Source organism: Salminus brasiliensis, chromosome 20, assembly GCF_030463535.1.
Source record: "Salminus brasiliensis chromosome 20, fSalBra1.hap2, whole genome shotgun sequence".
In the NCBI taxonomy this organism is placed as follows: Eukaryota; Metazoa; Chordata; class Actinopteri; order Characiformes; family Bryconidae; genus Salminus; species Salminus brasiliensis.
In genome coordinates, this window is record NC_132897.1 from 11,163,234 (window position 1) to 11,178,485 (window position 15,252).

At 42.1% G+C, this 15,252-nt stretch overlaps 1 protein-coding gene across 1 annotated transcript in view; it reads right to left on the reverse strand.

Annotated features, from left to right (window-relative positions):
• LOC140542277 (uncharacterized) overlaps window positions 1–15,252 on the reverse strand; it is a 97,819-nt gene that overhangs the window by 62,918 nt on the left and 19,649 nt on the right. The window contains exon 6 of the mRNA XM_072665194.1: window positions 14,071–14,182. Coding sequence (XP_072521295.1) covers window positions 14,071–14,182 — 112 coding nt within the window. The remainder of the gene's footprint in view (window positions 1–14,070; window positions 14,183–15,252) is intronic.

A 15,252-nucleotide genomic window follows, 5' to 3' on the forward strand; every position in this document is an offset into this window, starting at 1 on the left:
TTCCTCAATATTCTATGAATGTCTAGTCATTCTTGTCCTCCCTCTGTACGATGATAATGTCTTATGTAGTCAATGTCCCATGAGACCATATTTTTAGGTTTTATCAATTTGAGAAACATCAGATTTATTCTTAGTCAGCGTCACAGATTATGAACATAAGGAAAATAAAAAGAACACGTAGATATTAATTATTCAAAAGCAACTTTAGAATACTGTGCAAATCAATATTTTTATTTTTTTACGGCATTATGTTTCCAAACTTTTGACAGGCAATGCAAATGTAATGTGCAATCATCGAATCAATGATAAAGTCTTACGAAAACCAATTAGCTGTTACATACTGCATCTCATTACTGCAACGCATGATCATAAATGTTCACATGGACATTATTCTGACAGGAAAAACCTTACTGGATCGAGTCTTCTAGTTGTACTTGCAAAGTAGCTCTTGTTCTGTGGATATGCGAAAACTATCAGAGTGCAAAAATGCAAACATAATCCTGAGCGTGCTAAAGCCCCAGGGGAGGCTAGTAGCTGTCTGTATGCTAAGCTCACCGCTCAGGCAAGGTTGGGCTCCATAGTAAACAACTCTTCCTCCACTCCTCACAGTCTGTCAGGACCAGAGATCTACATACCAGGAATATTTAAAAGCAAACCGCACACAAACAGTCTGTTCCCACCAGTAAACAAGCTGCCCAAAGACTACAGCTTTTCTGTGAAGTATTAGGTGAGAGATGCTAAGCACTGCAATTACCAGGCGCCAATCAATGGGGCAGTGTTTCATCAATCTCACAAGTATGTTTCTGAGAAGACTCGTTTTCAAAAACTCAAAGCAGAGACCTTCAACAATACCAACATGTATTGCAAAAACAGAAGAAATTGGAAAATGCTTTTACAGCCCTGTATGCATTAGGATTACATCAAAAGTGAAAGGATTGTGCAAAAACGGGTAGAGATACTGGATTCTACTGGCGCTGGCTTTAGCATTAAATTCCTCCCACCTTTTAAAACCAGCCATACATTTGTGAGAAATCTTCATTTAATAGAACCCAGCAACTCAAGTCATCGAACTGTCCCTTTCTCTTGTGTCCCAGGCTTGTTGATTGCCCTCATTTTGCTGCACGCTTTTACCCTGTGCCTCATAAGTGCATACAGTAAGTAGGCCCACGCTTATACTTATATCTGGCGCCAAATATTGAATAAGACCTCAAGTCCTCTAGCTTTGCCCGAGTGCTGAAACAAAGAGAAAATAAAGAAGCTCCTCTCTTTGCCTCAGGTATACGCACCCGCCAGGTGGCCTCAGACACATAGCATGGGCAGTGGAGCGTTTTCGGGAATGAAGGCCGCCACTCCCCTGCGCCTGTGTGGCTATGCCAAGCTCACCATCTGGTGCATTCCTCTGATCCGCGCGGGACGCTCACTCGCTGCTGGGGGAGAGAGCCCTTTTCCTGGCCCCCCTCTCTGCTGTCTCCAGGCTCCAGGGCAACCATCAAGCTTTCAATCAGCTTTCACAAGGACGGCAGCCCCACCGGCCATCTTTGAGGCCACCTGGCAGCCGCTGTCACTGGGACAGCACATTAGCATAAAGCCGGCAGAAAACGGTCAAAGGCAGTCCGGGTTCAAAGGAATGTGTTAAAACAAAGGGGACGAGGGGGGAGCTCACAAGCGTCCTGTTTGTTAGCAGAGGTATTTATCAAGTAGAACGGTGCTGAGGGAATGTTGCCTCTACCTAATATCAGCTACGTTAGCTTGTAGTGATGATAGCACAAGCAAAGGTGCAAGACTTCCTTAACTGAAACAAAAATTACACTAAGAAGCATGAACAAAACCACAGTGTGTTCAGAGCACAGAGACACAGGCTAAACAAACAGGTCTGCCCATGAACACATCTGTAAAGGTGTGGGGGCATCACACACACCAGGCACATTAGCATGCACAAAACTCAACAAGGACTCAGGCAAGAAAGGGCTACATATTTAGAGACAGAACAATGAAGCCCCTAGCATCAATTACAAGAGGGGCGGGGCTAGATACCAATAACACCTGGACACAATAAGGAGAAGTCGGAAAACAGGGAGGAGACGAACAACATGTTGAGGAGCACACGGGCAGGCATGTGGCGAACATCAGCGCGTTGTCAGTTCGGCAAGTTGCCTTTTCAGGTTTTGTGCAGAATTCTGCCTCCCTACTGACTGCTTTAGAGTGCACAAGCATTATACAGCATAATGAGAACCGATTACCCTCAGATTCCTTTAAGGGTTAATCTACAGTTACTGAATATACAGGAATCACAAGCGTAATCTTTTGCTTCCATGCTGTTGTGCCCACACGAAAAGTCATATTTCTGCACAACACTGGCTCTTTTTCATCTTCTATTGTTTAATAGGTGACGATAGCCTGAAGCCTGAACCATCCAAAACAGTGTTTTCACCATTGCAAACGAACTGAACCATGGTTCAGTTAATCTGGACTAAGACCACTGACTTTTCATCTGAACAAATTTTGATACTTTGGTTCAGACCGTGGTCTGCGGCACCGGACCAAACTGAGGCATCTGAAGGTACGGACCAAACAAGGTAGGTGTGAAAGCATCCGAAGTTTCCACCAGATCCCAAAGAACCACCAGTGCTATTACTTTCAGAAAGTAAAGAAGCATTTACACACAAAAGAGCTATTAAACACATTCAACAGTTACTAAAAGTCAATCAATAAAAAGTACTGAATGTTTTGAGTGTGGATTTAAAAATGGTAACTGAGGATGCCTGCCTGATGTCATCTGACAAGATCTTTAAAAGCATACTCTTTATTTTAATCTAAGACCATGAAACAGACAATGGCCTTCGAGATCCTAAAGGAGTTACAGACAGTAAGCCAATGCTTTAAAAGATTCAAAACTACGTTATATTAGTATATCTCCAACTAGAAGCTAAATTAGTGAGTCATAAGATCTTTTTTTCTGTGTACCAGTTAATAATTGGGCTGTAGAATTTACAAAAACACTGACCTGAGAACTGTCAGGGCATTGCCTTAATATTCTAATGAACATCCTTGATTGAAAGACCAACTGCGCTATTCATCCAGAACTAAGAACAGCAGGGGTTGCTTGACATGTCGTTCCAATGACAAAAAAGTGGGGAACATGCAATGAAGGTTATTTGTCTGCCAAAACTTTGCAGAAAAAAAAGGTTTTCAGCATTCAAATATTATAACAGTGATATCAAATCTCATACCAAACAAGAAAAGTGCATTTTCTGAAAAACACACATGGTCGCACAGCTTAAGTGATTCCAATGGTGTTGCTAGATGGTTGCTTTGGTGTTGCTAAATAGTTGCTAGAGGATTGCCAGGTAGTTGCTTTCTTATCCCAGGTGGTTTCAAAGCAGTTATCACTAGATTTTGAAGCATTGATGTGAGGATTTGATTGCATTCGGTGAAGAGAGTTAGTGAGGTCATGGTGGTGAATGATCACCACCCCGCCTCATCCTCAACTCATCCCATCCAAAGAGTGCTATTCTTTTGCCAATACTTCTCTACAGGTTCAAGACAAGATGCATTCATTAAAAGGGGTGGCGACAAACATTTGGACGAATGAGCTTTCTATGGTGTTGCCTATTGATTGCTAGTGGGTTGATAGGCAGTTGCCTTGGTTTTCCAGGTGGCTGCTATGGGGTTACTAGGTATTTGTTAGGTGGTGGTTGGCATGTTGCTGCGGTACACCCAGTTATTGACAGCATTTTTGCAAAGCAATTACTATTCTACAAGCAAACACAAATCTGTTTCTGACTTCAGTCAGGAGTTCTCTGCTTGTTTCAGTGGAGCTACGAGTGAGAACTAAGTAATATGGAATTTCACCAAGCTTCTACTATCACTGCCAATAACCGTGACTTCTAGAGCTTAACAGATGGGCTGAAATAAGAAGTAGCTGGTGGAATCCAGGACAAATCCAACAACCAGGACTGATCTGTATGGGAATTTTCCATTTAGTCTGGTTTTATTAGAGCAGGTGGATGTGCGCGCACACGCACACACACACACACACACACACACACACACACACACACACACACACACCAGCCTGAGCTCCAGCTGCTGGCTGCAAAAGCATTCAAATTTAATGCACTAGCATTTTCAAAGCCAGCCATCAATAATGAATGTATTATGAGAGCTTCTGTCCTACTCATTGCATCAATTGTGTGGATTTAGCACTGCTTACACAGATATTCTGCCTTTCATATATGATCAGTTCACCCTCATACTTGCATATTTATGTATTTAATCCTTCGCCCGAACATCCTTACCCAGAGAAATGACTTGGTTATGAAGTTCCAATAAAGCGAACGAATCGTCTTACTCGACAGCCTCACATGCACCCGACATGTACATTTCCATTTATGGCATTTAGCAGACGCTCTTATCCAGAGCGACTTACAAAGTGCTTTGCTATTTACCCAAGAAAAGCCTTAGCTAGTTAGAATAGACTAATAGTTCAAAGATACCTCTAAGCTTAGACATTGCCAAACACAAGACAATAAGGCGACCATAAACTATTCGTCCGAGTACTCTCTGAAGAGGTGGGTCTTCAGTTTGCGTTTGAAGACCGCGAGCGACTCGGCCGTTCGGACACCCAGGGGCAGCTCATTCCACCACTTTGGTGCCAGGACAGAAAAGAGCCTGGACGCTTGTCTTCCGTGGATTTTGAGGGATGGCAGGTCGATCCGAGCTGTACTTGAAGCTCGAAGGGCTCTTGGTGCGGATCAGCTTTTGACCATTGCCATCAGATACGGAGGGGCTGGTCCAGTCTTGGCTTTGTAGGCCAGCGTCAGGGTTTTAAATCTAATGCGGGCAGCTACAGGAAGCCAGTGGAGAGAACGCAGCAGTGGAGTGACATGGCTAAATTTTGGGACATTGAAGATGACCCGTGCCGCTGCATTCTGGATGAGTTGCGCAGAGGGAGACCAGCCAGAAGAGAGTTGCAGTAATCATGTCTGTTTTACTGGAGCTTCACAACCAAGTTTGTCCTCCAGGGAATTGTAAGAGATTTGTAAAAGATTTGGATATGGTGCCCCACAACACTCCAATCTTTTTGTGTTGTGTTGGATAGCTAGTTAGCTCTGTTCTAAATAGCTCTAAATAACATTAACTTGCCCGTTGGAATGTTGGAACAGCATAGCTAGGCTCAGTGTCCACAGCAGTCTACTTTAGGTCGCATTCACATATACAACCATTAAGCTTTAGATATGAAATTATTAGAAATTCTACACAAAAGCAGAAGAAATAATATCTTAAAAGTGGGCAAGGCAAAATATGGTGAAAACACAGACCACTTTCTGAGAATACGGTGCTTTTCTTAATATTGCATTTAGTCATCTGAGACAATCTTTCCCCAACATGCTCAACACTGTCCTTTACCACCAGACTCTAGACTGCTAGAGATCACGTAATACACGATAGCAGTTTGCTACTGTTTTCATGCATCTTGTGGTCTGCTCTTCGTGTGGAACTTGCTAGGACAGACTAACCTGTCCATGTTGGCAGTTGTTTAAAAAGTTTATTACATACTAAAATTATTTAATCTTTTTCCAACTACAACCTTCTTTTTGAAGACCTCAGAGATCTCCCTAGAGAGCTCACATGGCCATAGCAATCACCCCAACAATCAAGAGCAAACCAAACTTTATGTCTGAGGTTTAAAAAAATAAAATAAAACTTTCTGTCCTCATCTGCAGCTAATGTGTAGGTTTTGCTGATTCTAATTCCAGGTACCTTACTTAGTATTAATGTGGGTGTTTTAACCTCACTAGAAAATGACATTTCTATTAACTACAACAACAATAACCTCCGTTTCTCAGTATTGTTCAAATTTAGACCAAATGTCCATTGTCAAGGTTTTCATGAGGTGTCCTCATTTTTTTATCTATAGATGTCTTTGAGCACACTGACAAAAAGTATAGTCAGTTCCACACGCTGAGACACACATACACACACGCTTATGAGCTGAGGTTTAATGAGCTGACTGACCATCTGAAGCATGGACTGCTTTATTAATAAGCAATTCAGAGGCTGGCATCAAAGGCTTCTGTCTAGATCTATTAGACTCTAGTCAGAAGTTTGCCATTAATGCTGGCCATGTCAAGCCTTGTGAGTGTGAAACTGAAGGGTGTAATGGAGATTTGTCTCGATCTTCAGAATGATTTCTACAAATAAACACATGATCAGCATGTTCATCTCGTTGACAAAAAAAGTCCTGATTTCCTCAAGCTGTGTTCCGCATTCAGACCAAAAAATAATACAAACAACCCCGTTTTGTAACCGTAGCACCGCAAACGCTTATCGAATACTTCAAAGCACAGCCAGGAGCAGAGCCCAATCTTATTTCTCTCTTTGTGTGCTCGCAGAGAAGGCCATCCACCCTGCTCCGGCCAAAGAGGCAGCGAGGCAGAGGAAGATGAGTGACCTCTCAAGCTCCGGAGCAAATTGGGTTTGATATACGCCCCTGACATTCCTTAAACTAATAACCGGCCCCGGCCTGCCCCGTAATTACAGTGATCCATGTGTCGGCCATGGGCTCTGAGCAGCAGCAGCACAGGCTAGAATCTGCTTAGCTCAAACCCAAGCGCTCTCGCTCTCTCTTTCTTCACAAAGGGCTTCTGCAGATGCTCAGTGCCAGCTATCCATCCAGATGGCCAGCGGCCACCAGGGTCAGCGCCTTATTAAGGAGTGCACTTCTTCAACACTTTAGTGTGCTAATTCTACAGCGACATATATACATACAGTCTAGCTTCCTTTACACTGAACTGGAGTTGAAGTAGATGTGCTTGAGGAAGGAAAATCACCAAATTCTGCTACACATCAACCCTTCAGGATAAGAATTTAAAAATCTTGCCATAGAAGAACCACTTTTGCTTCCTGAAAGAATAGGGGTGTAGGAATATACTGATATATCAAAGTATCACAATATTATCTTCAGCAATACTGTATCGATTCTCAAATATGGTATACATTTTCAATGTATAGTTTACAAGATGCAAGTGGCAGTCAGTGCCACTTATATGCAATATATTGCAAAATACTGTCTCACAATCTCGCAAAACCAAATGCAGCGCCCTGTGATGGAGGAGCCTTGCTTAGATCTGCTGTAATCCTTAACTTGCAAATATGATCTGATCACTTCTCAGGATAAGCCAAGGTAGAGATGTTCCAATCACATATTTTGGCTGAAAATCCAATGGTGACATGTAGGCGAACGATTTTTCCGTCTGTAATATAGAGGTTATGCTCCAATTTAAACATTCTTTCTAGATCCTTATTTAAACTTTAAAAAGACTCTTCAAACTTACACCTCATTTACAAAAATGGTTCTCCAAAGAACCATTCATTAAAAGGGACGAAAAGCTGTTCTATGGAATCGCACCAAAGAACACTTTCTGGCATCTTCATTTTTAAGAATGTAGTGACTAGTATTATGACCGTACTCCCTTATATTTAATAAACACTTACCTATTTGTCCAGCAAATAAATATTTTTGAAATGTTTGAAAGGTTCTGTGTAGTTGGCGAAGTCCCTTGTTGGCCTTTTTCAAAAGCTCACTTTCCCACCACAGTAATCGGTAGGTCACGTAATAAAGCGTGACACATTAATGTGACAGTCACTGTTTTGACCACAACTGCTGACTGGATTCCATAAATACCTTGATTCATCAAAGAAGTTTCACCCAAAAAACATCATTTAAAACTGTGACTGGTCAAGATGCTCACAACTCACAGTCTAAGACATTGTGATTGCTTAGAGGCAGCATTTGCATACTGTGACAACAACATCGTAAAGGCAAATATTGTGGTACGATTAAAGAAACGACATATCAGACAGTCCTACTTCTCATCTCACCTAAGGCCACCTCACTCTGCTGCTAAATACATTTCATTAGAAGGGCTCGGGGTGCTTTTAGGATTTGAATGGAGGTTATGGTGGCAGATCATGCTGCTTGGCTAATTAAGACCGGCAAAGTCCAAAGGCTGCAGCTGCGGTTCTTCTCCAACTCGTTCCAAGTCACACAGACATAAATTTGGGAGATCACAAGCCTGATACGCCATGCTTGGTATGTGTTGCTTTCCTTCATCCTCAATGAGGCCGTTTGTTGTTGCATCTGCAGTCTCAAGCGGCACCCACAGGCTTCTCTGTGTCAGATAATGGGTCACAGTCAATAAAACCAGCCTAAAGATCATGCCACATCGTGCGATACGACCTCAGATTTCACTAAGGCAGACAACAAGGACCACAATACTAAGGGCTTCACGTCATCCTGCACTCTTAAAAAGGGTTCCAACGAAAGCTTCTCTAGTAACGGCAATTGTTGTATCTGTAATTAAGACTCCAAGAATCATCTGAATATGTAAACAGTTCATTTCATGGAGAAAGCATTCTTATACCTGATGTACTGTAGAACTTGTTCCGCTACCTGCCATATAGAAACCTCTTTGTTAAGCATGCAGACAGAGATGGCATGGATATTTCCTTACCTGTAAAGCAATGCCTGCCAACACAGGTGCCAGTTAGCTGAAGAAGTGGAATTAGCAGTTAGTCTTTTAAACATGCTGAGCTGGGTAAAGCACCGATCAGAGAAGGGCTCACCAAAGAAACCACTGCTACGAGTATGAGAGGCCTAGCACGGATGCTCACTTGCTTCATAAGCTTCCAATCTCTTCGGCTAGTTAACTAGACACCTTAGTGAGCAACACTATCCGGAAATAATTACAAAAAGTGATTACAATGTTCTTGTTACAGTGCTAAACTAGGCTAAGCTAAGCTATGTGGCTTCTGTGAGCTGCCATGGTTTAATTGGCAGAGCAGAACTTAGCCAATCAAATCATTTTGTTTTCATCAGCCACCTATAAAAGGAAAATCAGCATGTTCCATTCTGAGGCAAAATAACAGGGTTGTAAGCATGCATTTTTCATCTCAATCAAAGTCACATCCTTACTATGTTTAATGAGAAAGCAAGAAAGGTATAAAAGCATAGGGCTGTGCTTGTAACAAGGACCTCCCCCCCCAATTTGGCCAAGTGCAAAACCGCCAAAAACTGGCCTGACTCTCCGATTTGCAGGAAGAATGGCAGTAGCTAGCAGAAAGTAGGACAGTTTCCAAAAGGGCAGTTGATTATGCCTTCAGTCTTAAACAGCATAAGTTAAAGAAAAAGCTAATCCGCAATAAAATAAGCAGCTTTGGTAACAAATTTTCAAATTAAGGTAATAATTTTATTGAACCATTTCGGTTGGTTGTTGATCTTTATACAGTGTAGAGAACGGAGAGCTTTCCCATAATGCAAAAGAGATAAGTGAGGACGAGAGGAATAGACTGGAGGTTTTTTCCAGTACAACGTGTGTATAATAATAAAAAAATAATATAATATAAAATAATAATATTTTTTGCAGTGCAGGCTGTGCACCACGACCTCCCATTTCACACTACAGCAGGCAAAGAGGACCAAAGAACCATGTCGTGTTAGTTCTTCTGATACACATCAGAACCTTGTGGAGGCAATGTGTGAGTGTAACAAGGCGGAACGTTAATATGATGGAATCCAGATGTGGGGCAGATGAGAATCCCAGCCATGGCCCTCGCACCAAATATGGCCTTACATACTCACAAACGCAGCTATATGAAACACGTCTGTCTCCCGGCCCCAAGGCCAGACTCAAATACTGCACTTGTTAAGTAACAAACCTTGCCGTGATACCATTGCTCCCTTCTCCTAAGTGCAAAGCCATCAGAAACTGGCCTGTAGCTCTGATTAGCAGCGGGAAATGGAAGTCAACAGCAGACAAGCAGACAAGTCAGCTTTCAAGTGCAGCTTTATTTTCCCTCTAATCTCATTAGTAAAATAACAACAAGCAACTAAGATAAGCTGTAGAATTTACAAGTAATGGAAGTGTATAAGCACTAGTTTAGAAATGTGAAAATTGTATGACAATCATGACACTTGTCAAACGCCATGCTGTTGAATCATCTCAACTAGACAGCTTTGAGATCAAGATTTTTAACACGGTCTCTATACACTGTTTTGTATACCGTTATCTATACAAATGGACAAAAGCATTTATAAAATTCTAATTTTTAAGATGACAAATGCTGCTGCTGATAATGTCACACAGAGTCAGAAACCACATGAGAAAGTCTACTTGAGATTATTTAACAACTCTGTGTGGTTTAAGGCAAGTAATGTACTGTAATGTACAGTCCTTCAGGCATGCCTTTTGCCCAATACTGTGTTGGACTATAAGCTTCCATTATCTGTTAGCCACCTCATATTATCGCCTCGTAGCTCCAGCTAAGAATTCCTCCAATTTGACCTACACCATGACTAAAAACACTCTAGGGCACAGCTAAGAGAGTCCTTATTGAATGAAGCTAAACCGCCCAAACTTAAATATGAGTCTTTCACATAAGTAAGAACAAATTACATCTAAAATCAAATGATGCTTATAGAATCTTTTTGTTCATTAGTCCAGCGCTAATTGGCGGTCATGCTCAGTGTTAGAAAGTCCCAATTTGGCTGTTGTCAATTCCCACCTGCCAGACAGGTCTTACCCCATCACTCCACGCTGCCAGCACTGGAAAAGTGAAGGCTAGCAGGTGCTTCCTCTGAGTCAAGTGAAGAATTCACCACATCTTTTCAAACTGCTGCTACCACAACGTCATTGGTCAGCTCAGAACACTTGAAGAAGACTAACTGCCAACTCTGCAACATCAACTAACTTGTAGTCTGTAGATGATAAGGTCAACGCTTGCACCACTCGTGTAAACCCATAAACTGCATTTAATATATGACAGCAGTGTTGAATGATTTCGGGTAATGTTTTGCAATGAAAGTTCAACATGAACTCATTCCTTTTGGACTGTATCGGGGGTACTCTCTAGCATCTGACAGATTCTCGGACTTCAGTGTAAAACTGAAGAAGTAAACATCAGACACCAAGCGCATATATATATATATATATATATATATATATATATATATACATACATACATACATACATACACACACACACACACACACACATTTCACTAAAAGCATGGTTTTCATAAAGGACTAATTAAGATAATACTATAAAATTAGCGTGATTCTTAATAAAAGCTTCAGGAAATCGCTAGCAGCAGTTTGTTCATCAAACTCTTCTAAACTGACACAAATGGCTTCTACATCATGACAAGACCACAAACTCAATTAAAGAAAATTACAAAATTGGAGATCATTTTTGAGGACGGAAGGGGAGAGTGTTTTTCACGAGCTGATTTTCCTCTCTCAGCCGCAATCTCCATTCGAGGCTGAGAAAGCGAGAGAGAGGAGAGGAGAGGTAAAGAGGAATGCTTTTATCATAAGTGACAAAATTGCCCATCCACTCCATGCCTGACGCAGCCAGTGAAAAGAAGCCTCATAACCGTATCTGAATTGCAAGCCATGGAAATGTGGCACATTATGTTTTCTGGATGCTCCAGACAGACGAGAGCGAGACGCACCCCGCAGCACTTGATCTAGCGCTTGTCTCCCATGATTTGCCTTGTAACAATGTTTACGGTGCATTGTTCAACACAGAGCAGATGGAACCCGTAATTACTTCAATTACACGGCACATCGCGAAAGCTCCTCTTAACAGCAATTCAACCTGTTCGGCCTCAATCAGGGAACAAATGACTCTGAAACCAAGCTGGGTGACTAGGGAGGGAAGACGGCTGTTAAGGCCTTTTTGGAACATAGACAACAATGCAAATTGTGTGTTTTTTTTGTTGTTGATGAAGATGCTGTAATTACCCACGTTCTCATGGCTCTCATGTGAAATAAATACTCTGCACTAGAAGAATGACGTCCCCCATGATATGCTGTCATTCTAGAACGGACTGTCTGTGTGACTGTGTGTCCAAATACAGCAAATATGGCAATGCAATAAGTAAAGGAAATCATGCATTAAAAGGTTTAGCCAAGCAGATAATCTATGTATATAAACAAAGCGCATAATAAAAAGTATGTTGCAATAAAGGCTCGCGGTCATGTACACAATTTCAATGGCCAACTATTCACTGGACATAAACAAGTGTTTGAATTCACCTCAAGGCATCAAAGAACGTATTTATTAACTACATTATTCTTCAAATGTATAAATGGTAAATATGTGGCATTGGTTGGGGTGAGAAATGCTTACTTAACGTATTTACTGTTATTTTGACTCAAACAAACAGGAAACGGACAGTATTGTGGTCCTCTATGTGTCCAATCAGCACGTTACGTGGTTAGCTAGCTGCATGTATGGTAGGGTTAGCTTCTAGTCTAGCAGCCAACTAGTCCCAAGCTAGCTTTATTGGCTTATATGGCTTGGTTTCCCCGGCCCTGGCTGGTTGACTGACTTGCCTGCTTTCCTTTGGCTGACTGTAGCATTCAGCTAGCTTCATCAGCTTACCAATCACCTACCTCTGAACAGTGCTTTGTGCGGTCAGTTAGCATTAGCCTTTAGATTTTTTTGTCTTGCCTCTATATTGTCCTGTAGTATGTGTTTTGTTTAGCCTCAAAAGGCTTTCACTATGGGGCATGGATATAAGTTAAGACTGTGATGTAACAGTTTGGGGATTGTGGAATTGGTCTGTTTTATACCTCTGTTTTACTGACATGGGTTTTGCATTTGAAAAAGAACACCGTAGTATCCAAGACTCATGATGTGTCACTTCCATGCACTGAACTTTCATATGGACATCCCAGTTGCGTACACACAGCTCACAAAGAATTCACAGTACACACAATTAGTGTGAATTTGCATGGTACTTTGGAAACTGTAGTGGGTTTACAGGAATTGTTATTCACAAGACTACTCTTTTAAAGTCTTTATTTTGTTTAGTTTTACTCACTGATAAAACAATGGAAGAAATATGCCCAGTGTAACCTCTTTGGATTCAGTCCCTGCCTGTGCACTGCTGGAAAAAGGAAGATGCCTGCCTTTCTGAAGCGAACGGTCTTCACACAGACGTGACAGAGCAGGGACGCTAGAATTGCGCCCTGGAAGAGCCGGCCAGATCATTCAAACGTGTTCGTTCTGGCCTTCTTTTGATTTGCGACCGGACTCCTCGTCTCAGCAACCCCGGCTGAGCGAAACACGGAAGGTGGAAAATGGAAAAGAAGCGGGAGGGGAATGAGAGCGGCTCCATCCCCACTCATGAGGCGCGCCACCGACACATTGGCGCACAGAACATCTACTGCGAAAAAATGAAAAGCCATTGCGCAGACACCATTCTTTCATTCTGGCAGGTATACAAAATCCCCCTCTGAGCACGCAGATGACAGAGCATGTAATAACACCTTGCCTATTATTTAACAGGACTTTCTATCATTGTGGCATGTTATTATCTGTGTGTTGGGGGGAGGGGGGAGATGGCAAGCAAGAGAGAATGATAGAGAGAGATGGCCATTGTATTGGCCTGCATTCAACAAAGGCAATGGAGGATAATAGTGAAATACAGTGGTGGGACGAGATAGGAGGGATGATGAACAGATCCTAGATCAGTCAAGAGGACAAATCTACCTCTCAGGGTTACACACTATTAGAGGTTGTAGGAGATCCATCTACGCTGGTAATGGAGGTGATAAGGTGGTGTTCTATAACCTCAGATCTGTAGATCACACCTGCCTACATCAGTAAAGAGAACATAAACCTGGCTGGGAACCCTCTCTTCTCGTTCCATGGTAATCAGCAAGACTGTATAGGCATTTCCAAAAAGAGGTTATAGGAACACTCTGCTGTTTTGCTACCTAATCTCTATTCGCCGCATCTGGATCATACAGTCAATTACCACTGACTGATTTCCTCATAAAAAGAATAGAACATACTCAACACACACATATAAGAGAAGCTAATGGGAAGGTGCTTCAGAAAGGCATTGATATTTTAAAATCATTTGAACTTGACAGATGTTATTTTTCCATTTTAGTTGATGCCATGGCATAGTGTCAGCAGCGAGCCATCACAGATAAAGAGGGCAAATGGGGAAGCTAAAAAAGGAAAGGGTACTATAACTACACCATGCTTTACCTTATTTTTTCTGTGGAGCTTCTGCTTCACATCCTCACATTTTTCCACAAGCTGGGTGAGCTCTGACCGGGCAATGACCACGTCAGCATCAGCTCCAGAGCTCAGCAGTGATCTGAGGACAAACATTTTCAAATTAGTTTCCTAATTATTACCAGTAATAAAACAACAGGAGGTCTCACATCAACTCATTTAACATCATGATTCTTGTAGACACAGAAGTAGCTCTAAAAGTGTACAGAATACAAGGCTCTGAGTGGCTCAGTGGCCTATTGCGCTGCCACTATGGCCTGGGGGTCATGTTTATCCTCCAAATTGGGACAAAATGCAATACACTGACGTCAGAACATCAGCGCAGCGCAACACAGCGCAATGTCTTTCAAAAATGAAGCAAGTGAACAACAAAAAAATGTATTCTCTATTTTTTTAGTTTTTAAAATGTTACACTGCTATATTGTAAGAAGGTGAGGTTGCACTAAGAAAGTCTAAGACATGCTTGGTCTGGGATGAGTAGGCGTGTCTGGCTCCACCTATGGTCTCCACTGCACAGACACTGATGTCAAAATTGACAACATGGCGGACAGTATTGGCTTTATTTCTATAGAACGGAAGGGAATGGAACCACAGTGTTCATGCTACAAATCAATCAATGTCAAGTACAGAGAGCCCATGTAGGTGACAACAGTGCAGATCTATGCAGGTACCATGCATCCAAGTTTTTAGAAGCGATTTTAAATTGCAGTGTGAAACCAAAACTGAATCGAAACAATTGTAGATGTCGTAATAAAAACGTGACTCTTGGTTTGGTTCGGACTTTCAGATGTGAAAACGCAAATATCACGTGCACCACAGTTCATTCGGAAAGACTTCTTCTGACCGTGGAGCTGTCAAATGACCGCTCAAACAATCACGGCAATGTCATGCGCTTGTTCTTTTTTTCCGAGAGGTCGGCCCATTTCTCAGGCGCCGTGTCCGTTTCTGCGGATCGTCGAGCCGTCAGCAGGGAGTAAAGACGTGAATGTGCTTTTGCGGGGTGTAACCAAATGAAATTATGTGGGAGCAAAGTGCCATAATCCCGGTCATTATTGGATCAGAGGCCCCAATAACAGGCACTTAGAGGCGGCAAGCTGAGCGGATTAACTGCAGCATATCGCTTCAGCCCACATCACACGCATCCAGCACAAG